Below are 14,216 nucleotides of genomic sequence, written 5' to 3' on the forward strand. Positions count from 1 at the left end.
AAGGGCATGGGACTGAATTGTGCTGTGTGTGAGAGACAGACAGGAGGGAGAGAGACAGAGGCTGTTATAAGGTGTAACCATCAGTTCTCTGAAGACAGACTGCAGAGGGGAGGAGGGAGAGAGGGGAGGAGGAGAGAGGGGAGGAGGAGAGAGGGGAGGAGGGAGAGAGGGGAGGAGGAGAGAGAGGACTAATCGTGTAATGGTTACATGGATGAAGTTAGAGGGACACGGTGAGAAAGACAAGATGGGGAAGGAGGGGGAGGAAAGTTAAACAAAGATTTTTTTAACAGAAGATAAAGCTTCTCCTCCGGTCTTTTGCGGACTCGCGTCATTGGTCCGGTAGCTCCGCTCGTGCTGGAGTCATAGTCATCTTTGACAATGACACGAGCCAGACCGCGTGCGCAATGAATACAGCCTAGTTTCACGCGCACTGTCTCCGTATGTGTCTCTACCTCTGCTTCTCTCTGTTACTAACGACGAAGATTGAAAACTCAGCGTGAGATAATGAGTTGGAAAAACAGTTCGAATTTGACCGGGAACTACACCAACCAGTTTGCGCAGCCCGCTTGGCAAGTGGCGATATGGTCGGTTGCGTACAGTATAGTGCTTATAGTGTCAGTATTTGGAAATGTAATCGTTATATGGATCATTCTCGCGCACAAACGGATGCGGACCGTCACCAACTACTTCTTGCTTAACCTGGCTCTCGCGGACGTGTCCATGGCGACGTTCAACACGCTCGTGAACTTTGTGTACGCCGCGCATGGTGACTGGTACTTCGGCCGCGCGTACTGCAAGTTCCACAACTTCTTCCCGGTAACGGCAATGTTTGCCAGCATCCATACAATGACAGCCATCTCCGTAGACCGGTAAGAAAGACAGCACGCTCTCATCAACAATATGTAGGCGTTTGGTCATCCGTGCGGCTTTACGCACGAGCGACGAGCCTTAACCGCTTTTGAGGTTGACGTCATGCTGGAGCCTAAACATGCAATTTTGTGATTATACAGGTGAGAGAAATGAAGAGAATTTGGAAGAGAAAGAGAGGAGGAGAGAGAGTTAAGGAGAGAAGAGAAAGAGTTAGGGAGAGAGGAGGGAGACAGAGTTAGGGAGAGGAGAGAGAGAGTTAGGGAGAGAGGAGGGAGAGAGCGTTAAGGAGAGGAGAGAGAGGAGGGAGAGAGAGTTAGGGAGAGGAGAGAGAGAGCAGGGAGAGAGAGTTAGGGAGAGAGAGTTAGGGAGAAAGGAGGGAGAGAGGAGAGAGAGTTAGGGAGAGGAGAGAGAGCAGGGAGAGAGAGTTAGGGAGAGAGAGTTAGGGAGAGAGAGTTAGGAGACAAACACACACACACCTCCTGACTTGTGTGACTTCCTGACTACACCTCCAGGTACATGGCTATCATCAACCCTCTGAAGCCACGCCTCTCGGCAACGGTAACCGTGGCGGTGATGGTGTGTATCTGGGCGGTGGCGGGGGCGCTGGCGTCTCCGCTGTGTGTGTACTCCACCACGGTGACGCAGCCACACAGAACAGTCTGCTACACCGCCTGGCCACGGGGAGCTGAGCATGCACTGCTGTCAGTCAAACACACCACACTACACACACACACCACACTACACACACACACCACACTACACACACACACCACACTACACACACACACCACACTACACACACACACCACACTACACACACACACCACACTACACACACACCACACTACACACACACACTACACACACACACCACACTACACACACACACCACACTACACACACACACTACACACACACACCACACTACACACACACACCACACTACACACACACACTACACACACACACCACACTACACACACACACCACACTACACACACACCACACTACACACACACACCACACTACACACACACCACACTACACACACACACCACACTACACACACACACTACACACACACACACACACACCACACTACACACACACACTACACACACACACCACACTACACACTACACACACACACCACACTACACACACACACTACACACACACACCACACTACACACACACACCACACTACACACACACCACACTACACACACACACCACACTACACACACACCACACTACACACACACACCACACTACACACACACACCACACTACACACACACCACACTACACACACACACCACACTACACACACACCACACTACACCCACACACCACACTACACACACACCACACTACACACACACACCACACTACACACACACACCACACTACACACACACCACACTACACACACACACCACACTACACACACACACCACACTACACACACACCAGACACACACACCATACACACACACTGTACATACACACACGGTTTGTCTGTCTCCCTGTGTGTGTGTGTGTGAGACGTGTCCTGTGCTGGGTAGGTACCACGTGCTGGTGCTGGTGCTGGTGTATGTGCTGCCCCTGCTGGTGATGGGGGTGACCTACAGCCTGGTGGGCAGGAGGCTGTGGGGCGGGGTCATCCCTGGGGACTCTGCTGGCCTCCACTCTGACCAGCTGCACGCCAAGAGGAAGGTACACACACACACACACCAGCTGCACGCCAAGAGGAAGGTACACACACACACACACCAGCTGCACGCCAAGAGGAAGGTACACACACACACACACCAGCTGCACGCCAAGAGGAAGGTACACACACACACACACCAGCTGCACGCCAAGAGGAAGGTACACACACACACACACCAGCTGCACGCCAAGAGGAAGGTACACACACACACACACACACCAGCTGCACGCCAAGAGGAAGGTACACACACACACACACCAGCTGCACGCCAAGAGGAAGGTACACACACACACACACACCAGCTGCACGCCAAGAGGAAGGTACACACACACACACACCAGCTGCACGCCAAGAGGAAGGTACACACACACACACACCAGCTGCACGCCAAGAGGAAGGTACACACACACACACACCAGCTGCACGCCAAGAGGAAGGTACACACACACACACACCAGCTGCACGCCAAGAGGAAGGTACACACACACACACACCAGCTGCACGCCAAGAGGAAGGTACACACACACAGAGGAAGGTACACACACACACAGAGGAAGGTACACACACACAGAGGAAGGTACACACACACAGAGGAAGGTACACACACACAGAGGAAGGTACACACACACACACAGAGGAAGGTACACGCACACACAGAGGAAGGTACACACACACAGAGGAAGGTACACACACACAGAGGAAGGTACACACACACACACAGAGGAAGGTACACACACACACACAGAGGAAGGTACACACACACAGAGGAAGGTACACACACACACACAGAGGAAGGTACACACACACACAGAGGAAGGTACACGCACACACAGAGGAAGGTACACACACACACACAGAGGAAGGTACACACACACAGAGGAAGGTACACACACACAGAGGAAGGTACACACACACACACAGATGAAGGTACACACACACAGAGGAAAGTACACACACACACACACACACACAGAGGAAGGTACACACACACAGAGGAAGGTACACACACACACACACAGAGGAAGGTACACACACACAGAGGAAGGTACACACACACACACAGAGGAAGGTACACACACACAGAGGAAGGTACACGCATACACAGAGGAAGGTACACACACACACACAGAGGAAGGTACACACACACATAGGAAGGTACATACACACAGAGGAAGGTACACACACACAGTCCACAGGAATGATTAGAAACGTGTGTGCGGACGTGTACACATGTGTTTACTCTGTGTGTTTACTGTGTGTGTTTACTGTGTGTGTGTGCTAGGTTGTGAAGATGATGATCATTGTGGTGTTGACGTTCTCTGTGTGCTGGCTGCCGTACCACCTGTACTTCCTGGTAGTTGGTCTCCGTAGAGACCTGACCAGGAGGAGGTCGGTGCAGCAGGTGTACCTGTCGGTCGTCTGGACGGCCATGAGCTCTGCTATGTACAACCCTGTCATCTACTGCTGCCTCAACCACCGGTACACACACACACACACAACCCTGTCATCTACTGCTGCCTCAACCACCGGTACACACACACACAACCCTGTCATCTACTGCTGCCTCAACCACCGGTACACACACACACAACCCTGTCATCTACTGCTGCCTCAACCACCGGTACACACACACACACACAACCCTGTCATCTACTGCTGCCTCAACCACCGGTACACACACACACACACAACCCTGTCATCTACTGCTGCCTCAACCACCGGTACACACACACACACAACCCTGTCATCTCCACCACCGGTACACACACACACACACAACCCTGTCATCTCCACCACCGGTACACACACACACACAACCCTGTCATCTCCACCACCGGTACACACACACACACACAACCCTGTCATCTCCACCACCGGTACACACACACACACACAACCCTGTCATCTCCACCACCGGTACACACACACACAACCCTGTCATCTCCACCACCGGTACACACACACACACAACCCTGTCATCTCCACCACCGGTACACACACACACAACCCTGTCATCTCCACCACCGGTACACACACACACACAACCCTGTCATCTCCACCACCGGTAGACACACACACAACCCTGTCATCTCCACCACCGGTACACACACACACACAACCCTGTCATCTCCACCACCGGTACACACACACACACACACAACCCTGTCATCTACTGCTGCTTCCACCACTGGTCGTTTATACACACTCAGAGTGTGATATACAACACTGTGTGTTTGTGTGCAGGTTCCGTGCAGGGTTTAAATGTGTGCTACGCTGGTGTCCCTGCATCTCTCTCTCGGAGCACGACAGGATGGAACTGCGTTCCGCCCGTTGCCACACCAACCGCCAGAGCAGCATGTACGTTACCAGGATGGAGTCATGTGACCCCGGCGACCGCCGCAGGAAGAGCTCCGCTTCCAGTCGCCATGGCAGCCTGACCAGCGGGCTGTATCACCATGGCAATAGGCTGGTCACCACAGGTGTTGGTCTCCATGGCAACGCCGGTGCCACTACACCAGCAAACCATGGCAACCACAGAGCCTCGGCCTCTTACCTGGAAGTCACCTGAGGGTTTAAACACACAAACTCACACATAAACACACTCATACACATAACACACACATAATACACACATACATGCTGGTCGTATGTGAAGTTGTATCCCAGCAAGGTTATCCTCCATCACAAACCAGCAAGGTTATCCTCCATCACAAACCAGCAAGGTTATCCTCCATCACAAACCAGCAGGGTTAGGGTTGTAACCTTCCATCAAAGCATCTTTCTTATTGCATGCCTTATTGTAAATACATTTACATTTAGTCATTTAGCAGACGCTCTTATCCAGAGCGACTTACAGTAAGTACAGGGACATTCCCCGAGGCAAGTAGGGTGAAGTGCCTTGCCCAAGGACACAACGTCAGTTGGCATGACCGGGAATCGAACTGGCAACTTTCGGATTACTAGCCCTTCCCTCACCGCTCAGCCACCTGACTCCCCAATAGATTAAAGTGTTTTTTTTAAGTATCTGTATCTATATAATAACTGTGTTTTACTATCTGTGAATGTGTGTGTGAATCTGTGTGTGTGTAAGTAGATTTTTTATTTGCCTACTATGAACATGATATTACAGCTGTCTGCAATAATAAAGGAATATCACCAAACTAAATCTGATGTTGGATCCTGTGTGTGTGTGTATGTATGTCTGTGTGTGTGTGTGTGCGTGTGTGTTTGTCTGTGTGTGCGTGTGTGTGTTATGTCTGGTCTGTGTCTGGACGGAGGGTGGCAGAATATTTACAAAAAGAGAAGTGCAGAGCCAAACAAGGCACAATGTCTATGCCCACGGTTAGTGTGTGTGTGTGTGTGTGCTAATGTGTGTGTGCTAATGTGTGTGTGATGCAGAGAGAGTGTCATCTTTGGTTTATGAACCCAGGTTACCTTTTCATGCCAAACATTAACTCTGCCTCTCCATTCTTCCATCTCTCCATCCCTCTCTCCCTCTCTCCCTCTCTCTGCCACCCCGTGTGGGAGAGAACAAGGCAGAAGGGAAGGATAGAAAGAGAGGAACAGATATCTTCCCTCCTCTCTCTCTCCCCCTCCTCTCTCCCTTTATCTCTATCTGTCTCTCTCTCTCTTCCCCTCCTCTCTCCCTCTATCTCTCTATCTCTCCCCCTCCTCTCTCCCTCTATCTCTCTCTATCTGTCTCTCTTTCTCCCCCCTCTCTCTCTCTCTCTCTCTCTCTCTCTCTCTCTCTCTCTCTCTCTCTCTCTCTCTCTCTCTCTCTCTCTCTCTCTCTCTCTCTCTCTATCTATCTATCTGTCTCTCTTTCTCCCCTCTCTCTCTCTCTCTCCCTCTATCTGTCTCTCTTCCTCCCCTCTCTCTCTCTCTCTCTCTCTCTCTCTCTCTCTCTCTCTCTCTCTCTCTCTCTCCCTCTATCTCTCTCTCTCTCTAGCTGTCTCTCTAGCTGTCTCTCTGTCTCTCTCTCTCCAGTGAGCAGAGGTGCTGTAACGGGGGGGTGGAGGGGGTGCATGGAAAGAGGACTGACACAGGGTGACTAGTACCTTTCTTTCTTAAGTGGAAATATAACATAAATAAAGTTGATATAAAGAGCTCTTCAGAGCTCTGCATGACAAAGTCTCTCTGTCTTCCCCCCCTCTTTCTCTCTCTTGTTCTCTACTTCTTTCTTTTTCTTTGTATAGGAATATATACACACTGTGTACACACTGCCCACGTAAGTACTCTGTCTCAGACTCTCTCTCACACACACACACACACACCAGGTCAGTGTGGTTGGGGTTGACCAGGGATTGGTCTGTTGTTGATGGTACAGAAGAGAAGCATGTTATTAACCTGTGTGTGTGCGTGTGTGTGGAGGTGGGGGGTTGAGTGTGTCTGTCTGTGTGTGTGTGAGCGTGTGTGTGTGAGTCTGAGGGGGAGAGGGGAGAGAGATAATACCAGGGTTTTACTGAGTTGTCCTGTCACATTGGTAAATGACAGGACAGTCACCTCAGTGACACACACAGCCTCGTGTGGTGTGTGAGTCAGATGAGCTGGTAGCAGTGAGTATCAGCTGCTAACAGAGATCCCAGTTTCTGATGCTCAGAGTCCACGTTGATCAGCCTGTGTGTGATCAGCCTGTGTGTGATCAGCCTGTGTGTGATCAGCCTGTGTGTGTGTGATCAGCCTGTGTGTGTGTGATCAGCCTGTGTGTGTGTGATCAGCCTGTGTGTGTGTGATCAGCCTGTGTGTGTGTGATCAGCCTGTGTGTGTGTGATCAGCCTGTGTGTGTGTGCTCCAGGCGGGAGCGTGTCAAGCAGGGATGGAGTTTGAAGGGAGCCAGCCGTACTCTCGGATGAAGGAGGGCACAGAAGAGAGAGACACAGGGGTATGTAAACCAGAACCTTCTGGAACACACCCAAACCGTATAGAGCACACCAGAACCTTCTAGAGCACACCAGAACCTTCTAGAACACACAGAACCTTGTAGAACAGAAATTACCTTCTTCTTACCAGAGCATTAGAACTCATCCATCCAGCAGTAATGATCTGAGACTTCTCCCTGTGTTAGTATAGGTCTACATGTTTACTGACACAGAACTCTTAACAACTTTGACTTTTACTTTTGTAAATTAACTTAAAATGTCTAGTACATCAATGTAAACCATTTAGAGCTTGTAGTTGATTGCTGTAAATAATTTAGGACTTGAAGTTTATTTTAAAGTGGGTGTATTGTAAATAAACGTGTTGAAAGGACACTTCTGTTTACATAGACTGGCAGGGAGGCACAGCCGCAAGGCACCATGGGAGATGGAATGCAGTGTGACATCATAAAGGCTGCTTCTGGCTCCGCCCCCTGGCTCCCTGCTATCAGATGCTGGCGTCCCTCAGGGCTGCTGGCCAGCATCATCACTGCAGGTAACACCTTCCTCACCAGCATCATCACCAGCAGCACGGGCAAAACCAAGACTGAAGTGTGTGTGTGCTTATCTGCAGCATGTCTGCTAGCGTTGCTGTTCGGGGTGGTGTGGTCCATCACCCAGAGAGAGTGTCTGCCTGGAGGGAAGCTGTTTGGCATAGTGATCTTGTTCCTCTGTGCTGTGTGTGGAGGAAACCTGGTGGGGATGATCAAGCTGCCCACTCTCCCCCCCTTCCCTCCTCTACTTGGTATGTTCCACAAACTGCACTGGAAAACTGAATGGAAACACCATTTGAGAACCAATGTTCTGAATTGTGTGTATGTGTGTGTGACAGGGATGTTGCTGGCTGGATTACTGCTGCGTAATGTTCCCTATGTAACTGACGCGGTGTACATCGACCAAACATGGTCTGCTGCTCTGAGGAACATCGCACTGGCCATCATATTGACCCGTGCTGGACTGGGACTGGACCCTACGGTACTACAAATATAAATACTTCACACACACAGACCACTTCCCAACGGAGGCCTAAGCAACGATGAGGACCAGTTCTGAGTGTGTGTGTTTGTGTGTAGGCTCTGCGGAGGCTGAAAGCGGTGTGTTTGCGTGTGGCAGTAGGACCCTGTACAGTGGAGGCCTGCACAGTTGCAGTGGTGTCTCACTTCCTCATGGGGCTCCCCTGGGTATGGGGCTTCATCCTGGGGTGAGTCAAGTCTGGCTTTTGTTTAGGACTGAACTTCACCAAGTTCTGTCCTTGTGTGTCCAGGTGTGTTCTGTCCCCTGTGTCTCCAGGTGTGTTCTGTCCCTGTGTCTCCAGGTGTGTTCTGTCCCCTATGTCTCCAAGTTTGTCCCCTGTGTCTCCAGGTGTGTTCTGTCCCTTTGTCTCCAGGTGTGTTCTGTCCCTATGTCTCCAGGGGTGTTCTGTCCCTGTGTCTTCAGGTGTGTTCTGTCCCCTGTGTCTCCAGGTGTGTTCTGTCCCCTGTGTCTCCAGGTGTGTTCTGTCCCCTGTGTCTCCAGGTGTGTTCTGTCCCTGTGTCTTCAGGTGTGTTCTGTCCCTATGTCTCCAGGTGTGTTCTGTCCCCTGTGTCTCCAGGTGTGTTCTGTCCCCTGTGTCTCCAGGTGTGTTCTGTCCCTGTGTCTCCAGGTGTGTTCTGTCCCCTGTGTCTCCAGGTGTGTTCTGTCCCCTGTGTCTCCAGGTGTGTTCTGTCCCCTGTGTCTCCAGGTGTGTTCTGTCCCTGTGTCTTCAGGTGTGTTCTGTCCCTATGTCTCCAGGTGTGTTCTGTCCCCTGTGTCTCCAGGTGTGTTCTGTCCCCTGTGTCTCCAGGTGTGTTCTGTCCCTGTGTCTCCAGGTGTGTTCTGTCCCTGTGTCTCCAGGTGTGTTCTGTCCCTGTGTCTTCAGGTGTGTTCTGTCCCTATGGCTCCAGGTGTGTTCTGTCCCTTGTGTCTCCAGGTGTGTTCTGTCCCTGTGTCTCCAGGTGTGTTCTGTCCCCTGTGTCTCCAGGTGTGTTCTGTCCCTGTGTCTCCAGGTGTGTTCTGTCCCTGTGTCTCCGGGTGTGTTCTGTCGCTGTGTCTCCAGGTGTGTTCTGTCCCTGTGTCTCCAGGTTTGTCCTGAGCGCTGTGTCTCCAGGTGTGTTCTGTCCCCTGTGTCTCCAGGTGTGTTCTGTCCCCTGTGTCTCCAGGTTTGTCCTGAGCGCTGTGTCTCCAGCGGTGGTGGTTCCCTCCATGTTGCTCTTACAGAAGGATGGTTATGGGGTGCAGAAGGGCATCCCCACCCTCCTGATGGCTGCTGGGAGTTTTGACGACGTCCTGGCCATCACCGGCTTCACCACCTGCCTGGGTGTGGCTTTTGCTTCAGGTAACACACACACACTTACACACACACACCTACACACCTACACACAAACACACAGTGGCCACTCTGCAGCATTGCTGACATTGTTATCGTGGCCTCTATCTCCCCCTGCAGGATCGGCGTGGTATAACATGGGTCATGGTGTGCTGGAGGTGCTTGGGGGCTCGGCTGCAGGGGCAATCCTAGGAGTCTTCCTACAGCTCTTCCCCAGCAAAGACCAGGTATGGGTCTGCACAGTGTGAGGGAGTGAGATTGCGGTTAGACCTACATGGTGTTAGCACCACACTGGGAACAAACCTTCTCTCTCTCTCTCTCTCTCTGTCTCTCTCTCTGTCTCTGTGTGCAGGAGGACTTGGTGTTGAGGCGCTGCGTGATGCTGCTGGGTCTGTCTCTCTGCGCCGTGTTCGGCAGCAGAGTGGTGGGCTTCCCTGGAGCTGGGGGGCTGTGTACCCTGGTCATGGCCTTCCTGGCAGCCCTGGGCTGGGGGGGGGACAAGGTGAGCGTGGTGGCTATCAGGACCAGGGCCTGTGCTGTGGTCATCAAGTGTGTTTCTCAGGTGTGTGTGTCCTCTACCCAGGCCCCAGTAGCAGCGATGGTGGGGAGAGCGTGGGATATCTTCCAGCCTCTGCTGTTTGGACTGATCGGAGCAGAGATCACTGTGTCCACTCTGGACCCCAACACTGTGGGTAAGACATGTTACCTTCACTACAAGCACATCTCATGTGGAGGAGGAACAATGCTGATGACCTCTGTCTCCAGGCTTGGGGATGGCCTGTCTCTGTACAGGCCTGCTGGTTCGCCTTCTGGCTACCTTCCTCCTGGTTCACTTTGGAGGGTTCACCCTGAAGGAGAAGATCTTCATCTCTGTGGCCTGGCTTCCCAAAGCTACTGTCCAGGTAAGAGTGTGTGTGTGTGTGTTTAACTTAAACAAGCAGAAAGGAAGGTGGGGAAGCTAAACTAAGTTTGTAAGGCTACATTTATCTGACCGTGTGTGTGTGTGTTCCAGGCAGCCATAGGCTCCGCTGCCCTGGACATGGCTCGTGTGGAGGGAGACGAGGTTCTGGTGAAGTTGGGTCTGGATGTTCTGACGGTGGCGGTTCTGGCCATCCTCACCACAGCTCCTGTTGGAGCGCTGGGGATCGGACTGGCTGGACCCAGACTGCTGCACAGACACACTGAGGGTGAGGACTACACACACACACACTCACACAAACACACACACACATACACACACACACACATTGTCAGGTGTGTAACTCTGGTCTTTCTGTCAGGCACTCAGGAAGACGCCCCAGGAGTGTCTGAGGACCCCGCTGCTGAGGGGATGGAACCGGCAGAGAGCAGGATGTGAAATCAGCATATCAGAGACCAGGAGTGGTTTGAAGTCACATGATATTTGGGACTTGGTAGTTCTAGTGAAGCTGTAGTTTTTCCTGTCTCCAGCCACCTTAACCAGGAAGCAGGATGTGTTCCATCGCTGCTCTGGATGGACAAAGCTGGACAGAGAATACCTTCAGACCTCCATCCCTCTCTCCCTCCATCCCTCTCTCCCTCCCTCCCTCTCTCCCTCCATCCCTCTCTCTGTCTTCTCCTGTCTCTGTAAAGAGGAACTTATTCGCAGTGAGCCTGACTGGGGTTGATATACTGCAGCTGATATATAGGACAATAAAAGTGTCACTCAATCTGTGCGTTTGTGTATGTGTAGATGTATGCATGTGTGTGTATGTGGGTGTATGTATGCGTTAATAGTCCAGCTTATGGTCCTGTTTGTGATCAGGTGTGTTGGTTTATACAACCTTTTAATGACCTTGCAGATCAATCATCAGAGTTGTAAAACTCTGATGTAAAACTACAGCCCTGAGTGTGAGAACACTGACAGAACAGAGGGAGGGAGGCGGGAGGAGGGAGAGGGATAAAGGGGGTACAAAGTCCATTCTCTCTCTTATTCTTACACATACCTACACACATGACACACAAACACACACACACTCTGGGAGAATGGAAAAGTGGGCTTGATCTTTGTTAAGAGTAAAGTGCAATCTGCTGGAGAGACACACACACACCACGCAGGGAAAGACAGAGAGAGTACACACACACACACCACGCAGGGAAAGACAGAGAGAGTACACACACCACGCAGGGAAAGACAGAGTGGCGAAGGAGAAGGAAGCAGGGGACTGAAGCTGAGAAGAGGAACTCCCACACGGGGCTCCACACTCTCCTAGAGAGTTCTAGAAGGACCTGGAAGTTCTCCCTGCTGCAGGTAACTCTGTTGGAAATGTTGAACTGGTGGAGTCAGGTTGGAACTGTGGTCATGCATGTCAGGTAAAATTAAAGATTGTGTGTGAGTGTCCAGGTGAGGATGACCATGGCCGACTCTTCCTCCTCCTGTTCCTGTTGTAACAACCTGAGACAAAGATGTCCTAGACCTCAGGGTTTGCTGGCCCAAGTCATCACCAAAGGTGTGTGTTTGTGTTTATGTATGTATATCTGGGGTATATGTGTGTGTAAATGTGTTTGTCTGTACAGGGGGTGTGAGTATCAATGATTAAACCATTGTGTTTGTAATTAAATGCTTAGTCAGGATGTGGCTCTATCCCTGCAGCATGTCTGCTAGCGTTGCTGTTCGGGGTGGTGTGGTCCATCACCCAGAGAGAGTGTCTGCCTGGAGGGAAGCTGTTTGGCATAGTGATCTTGTTCCTCTGTGCTGTGTGTGGAGGAAACCTGGTGGGGATGATCAAGCTGCCCACTCTCCCCCCCTTCCCTCCTCTACTTGGTATGTTCCACAAACTGCACTGGAAAACTGAATGGAAACACCATTTGAGAACCAATGTTCTGAATTGTGTGTATGTGTGTGTGACAGGGATGTTGCTGGCTGGATTACTGCTGCGTAATGTTCCCTATGTAACTGACGCGGTGTACATCGACCAAACATGGTCTGCTGCTCTGAGGAACATCGCACTGGCCATCATATTGACCCGTGCTGGACTGGGACTGGACCCTACGGTACTACAAATATAAATACTTCACACACACAGACCACTTCCCAACGGAGGCCTAAGCAACGATGAGGACCAGTTCTGAGTGTGTGTGTTTGTGTGTAGGCTCTGCGGAGGCTGAAAGCGGTGTGTTTGCGTGTGGCAGTAGGACCCTGTACAGTGGAGGCCTGCACAGTTGCAGTGGTGTCTCACTTCCTCATGGGGCTCCCCTGGGTATGGGGCTTCATCCTGGGGTGAGTCAAGTCTGGCTTTTGTTTAGGACTGAACTTCACCAAGTTCTGTCCTTGTGTGTCCAGGTGTGTTCTGTCCCCTGTGTCTCCAGGTGTGTTCTGTCCCTGTGTCTCCAGGTGTGTTCTGTCCCTGTGTCTCCAGGTGTGTTCTGTCCCCTATGTCTCCAAGTTTTTCCCCTGTGTCTTCAGGTGTGTTCTGTCCCTTTGTCTCCAGGTGTGTTCTGTCCCTATGTCTCCAGGAGTGTTCTGTCCCTGTGTCTTCAGGTGTGTTCTGTCCCCTGTGTCTCCAGGTGTGTTCTGTCCCCTGTGTCTCCAGGTGTGTTCTGTCCCCTGTGTCTCCAGGTGTGTTCTGTCCCTGTGTCTTCAGGTGTGTTCTGTCCCTATGTCTCCAGGTGTGTTCTGTCCCCTGTGTCTCCAGGTGTGTTCTGTCCCTGTGTCTCCAGGTGTGTTCTGTCCCCTGTGTCTCCAGGTGTGTTCTGTCCCCTGTGTCTCCAGGTGTGTTCTGTCCCCTGTGTCTCCAGGTGTGTTCTGTCCCCTGTGTCTCCAGGTGTGTTCTGTCCCTGTGTCTCCAGGTGTGTTCTGTCCCTGTGTCTCCAGGTTTGTCCTGAGCGCTGTGTCTCCAGGTGTGTTCTGTCCCCTGTGTCTCCAGGTGTGTTCTGTCCCCTGTGTCTCCAGGTTTGTCCTGAGCGCTGTGTCTCCAGCGGTGGTGGTTCCCTCCATGTTGCTCTTACAGAAGGATGGTTATGGGGTGCAGAAGGGCATCCCCACCCTCCTGATGGCTGCTGGGAGTTTTGACGACGTCCTGGCCATCACCGGCTTCACCACCTGCCTGGGTGTGGCTTTCTCAAAAGGTAAATATTTCAATGTGATGCTATGCTAAGCTATCCTATTTTACACTACTGTATGCTATGCTGAGATATCCTATATTACACTCCAATATGCTATGCTAAGATATCCTATTTTGTACTAATGTATGCTAAGCTATCCTATTTTGTACTAATGTATGCTATGCTAAGCTATCCTATTGCCTTCTAATGTATACTACAAATCTAAATTGTCTAGGTGAACTAGTTATCGTTTATGCAATTTGATGAAATGAAAACAATTTGGACAAACAACGGCAACACCTGTAGA

General features: G+C 51.4%; 3 protein-coding genes across 3 annotated transcripts in view; all 3 read left to right on the forward strand.

Moving 5' to 3' along the window:
- The first annotated feature begins 349 nt into the window (after positions 1 to 349).
- Positions 350 to 5,179, forward strand: LOC134009791 (neuromedin-K receptor-like). The gene is made up of 5 exons (XM_062449484.1): positions 350 to 869; positions 1,383 to 1,571; positions 2,439 to 2,589; positions 3,870 to 4,066; positions 4,832 to 5,179. The coding sequence occupies exons 1-5, from the start codon at positions 505 to 507 to the stop codon at positions 5,154 to 5,156; spliced, it is 1,227 nt and encodes a 408-aa protein (XP_062305468.1). The 5' UTR covers positions 350 to 504; the 3' UTR covers positions 5,157 to 5,179.
- A 1,619-nt stretch (positions 5,180 to 6,798) lies between these two features.
- Positions 6,799 to 11,523, forward strand: LOC134009735 (sodium/hydrogen exchanger 9B2-like). The gene is made up of 13 exons (XM_062449364.1): positions 6,799 to 6,815; positions 7,383 to 7,469; positions 7,855 to 7,999; positions 8,078 to 8,248; positions 8,336 to 8,478; positions 8,577 to 8,704; positions 9,681 to 9,856; positions 9,968 to 10,074; positions 10,200 to 10,349; positions 10,431 to 10,539; positions 10,613 to 10,749; positions 10,860 to 11,034; positions 11,128 to 11,523. Exons 2-13 carry the CDS (start codon positions 7,404 to 7,406, stop codon positions 11,202 to 11,204), a joined length of 1,584 nt encoding a protein of 527 aa, XP_062305348.1. The 5' UTR covers positions 6,799 to 6,815; positions 7,383 to 7,403; the 3' UTR covers positions 11,205 to 11,523.
- A 461-nt stretch (positions 11,524 to 11,984) lies between these two features.
- The window catches only part of LOC134009962 (sodium/hydrogen exchanger 9B2-like), a 5,093-nt gene continuing 2,861 nt past the window's right edge, over positions 11,985 to 14,216 (forward strand). Inside the window, exons 1-6 of the mRNA XM_062449758.1 lie at positions 11,985 to 12,116; positions 12,210 to 12,315; positions 12,459 to 12,629; positions 12,717 to 12,859; positions 12,958 to 13,085; positions 13,758 to 13,933. Of these exons, the coding sequence (XP_062305742.1) occupies positions 12,216 to 12,315; positions 12,459 to 12,629; positions 12,717 to 12,859; positions 12,958 to 13,085; positions 13,758 to 13,933 (718 nt within the window). The 5' untranslated portion in view covers positions 11,985 to 12,116; positions 12,210 to 12,215. The remainder of the gene's footprint in view (positions 12,117 to 12,209; positions 12,316 to 12,458; positions 12,630 to 12,716; positions 12,860 to 12,957; positions 13,086 to 13,757; positions 13,934 to 14,216) is intronic.

Source organism: Osmerus eperlanus, chromosome 23 (assembly GCF_963692335.1).
Source record: "Osmerus eperlanus chromosome 23, fOsmEpe2.1, whole genome shotgun sequence".
Classification (NCBI taxonomy): domain Eukaryota; kingdom Metazoa; phylum Chordata; class Actinopteri; order Osmeriformes; family Osmeridae; genus Osmerus; species Osmerus eperlanus.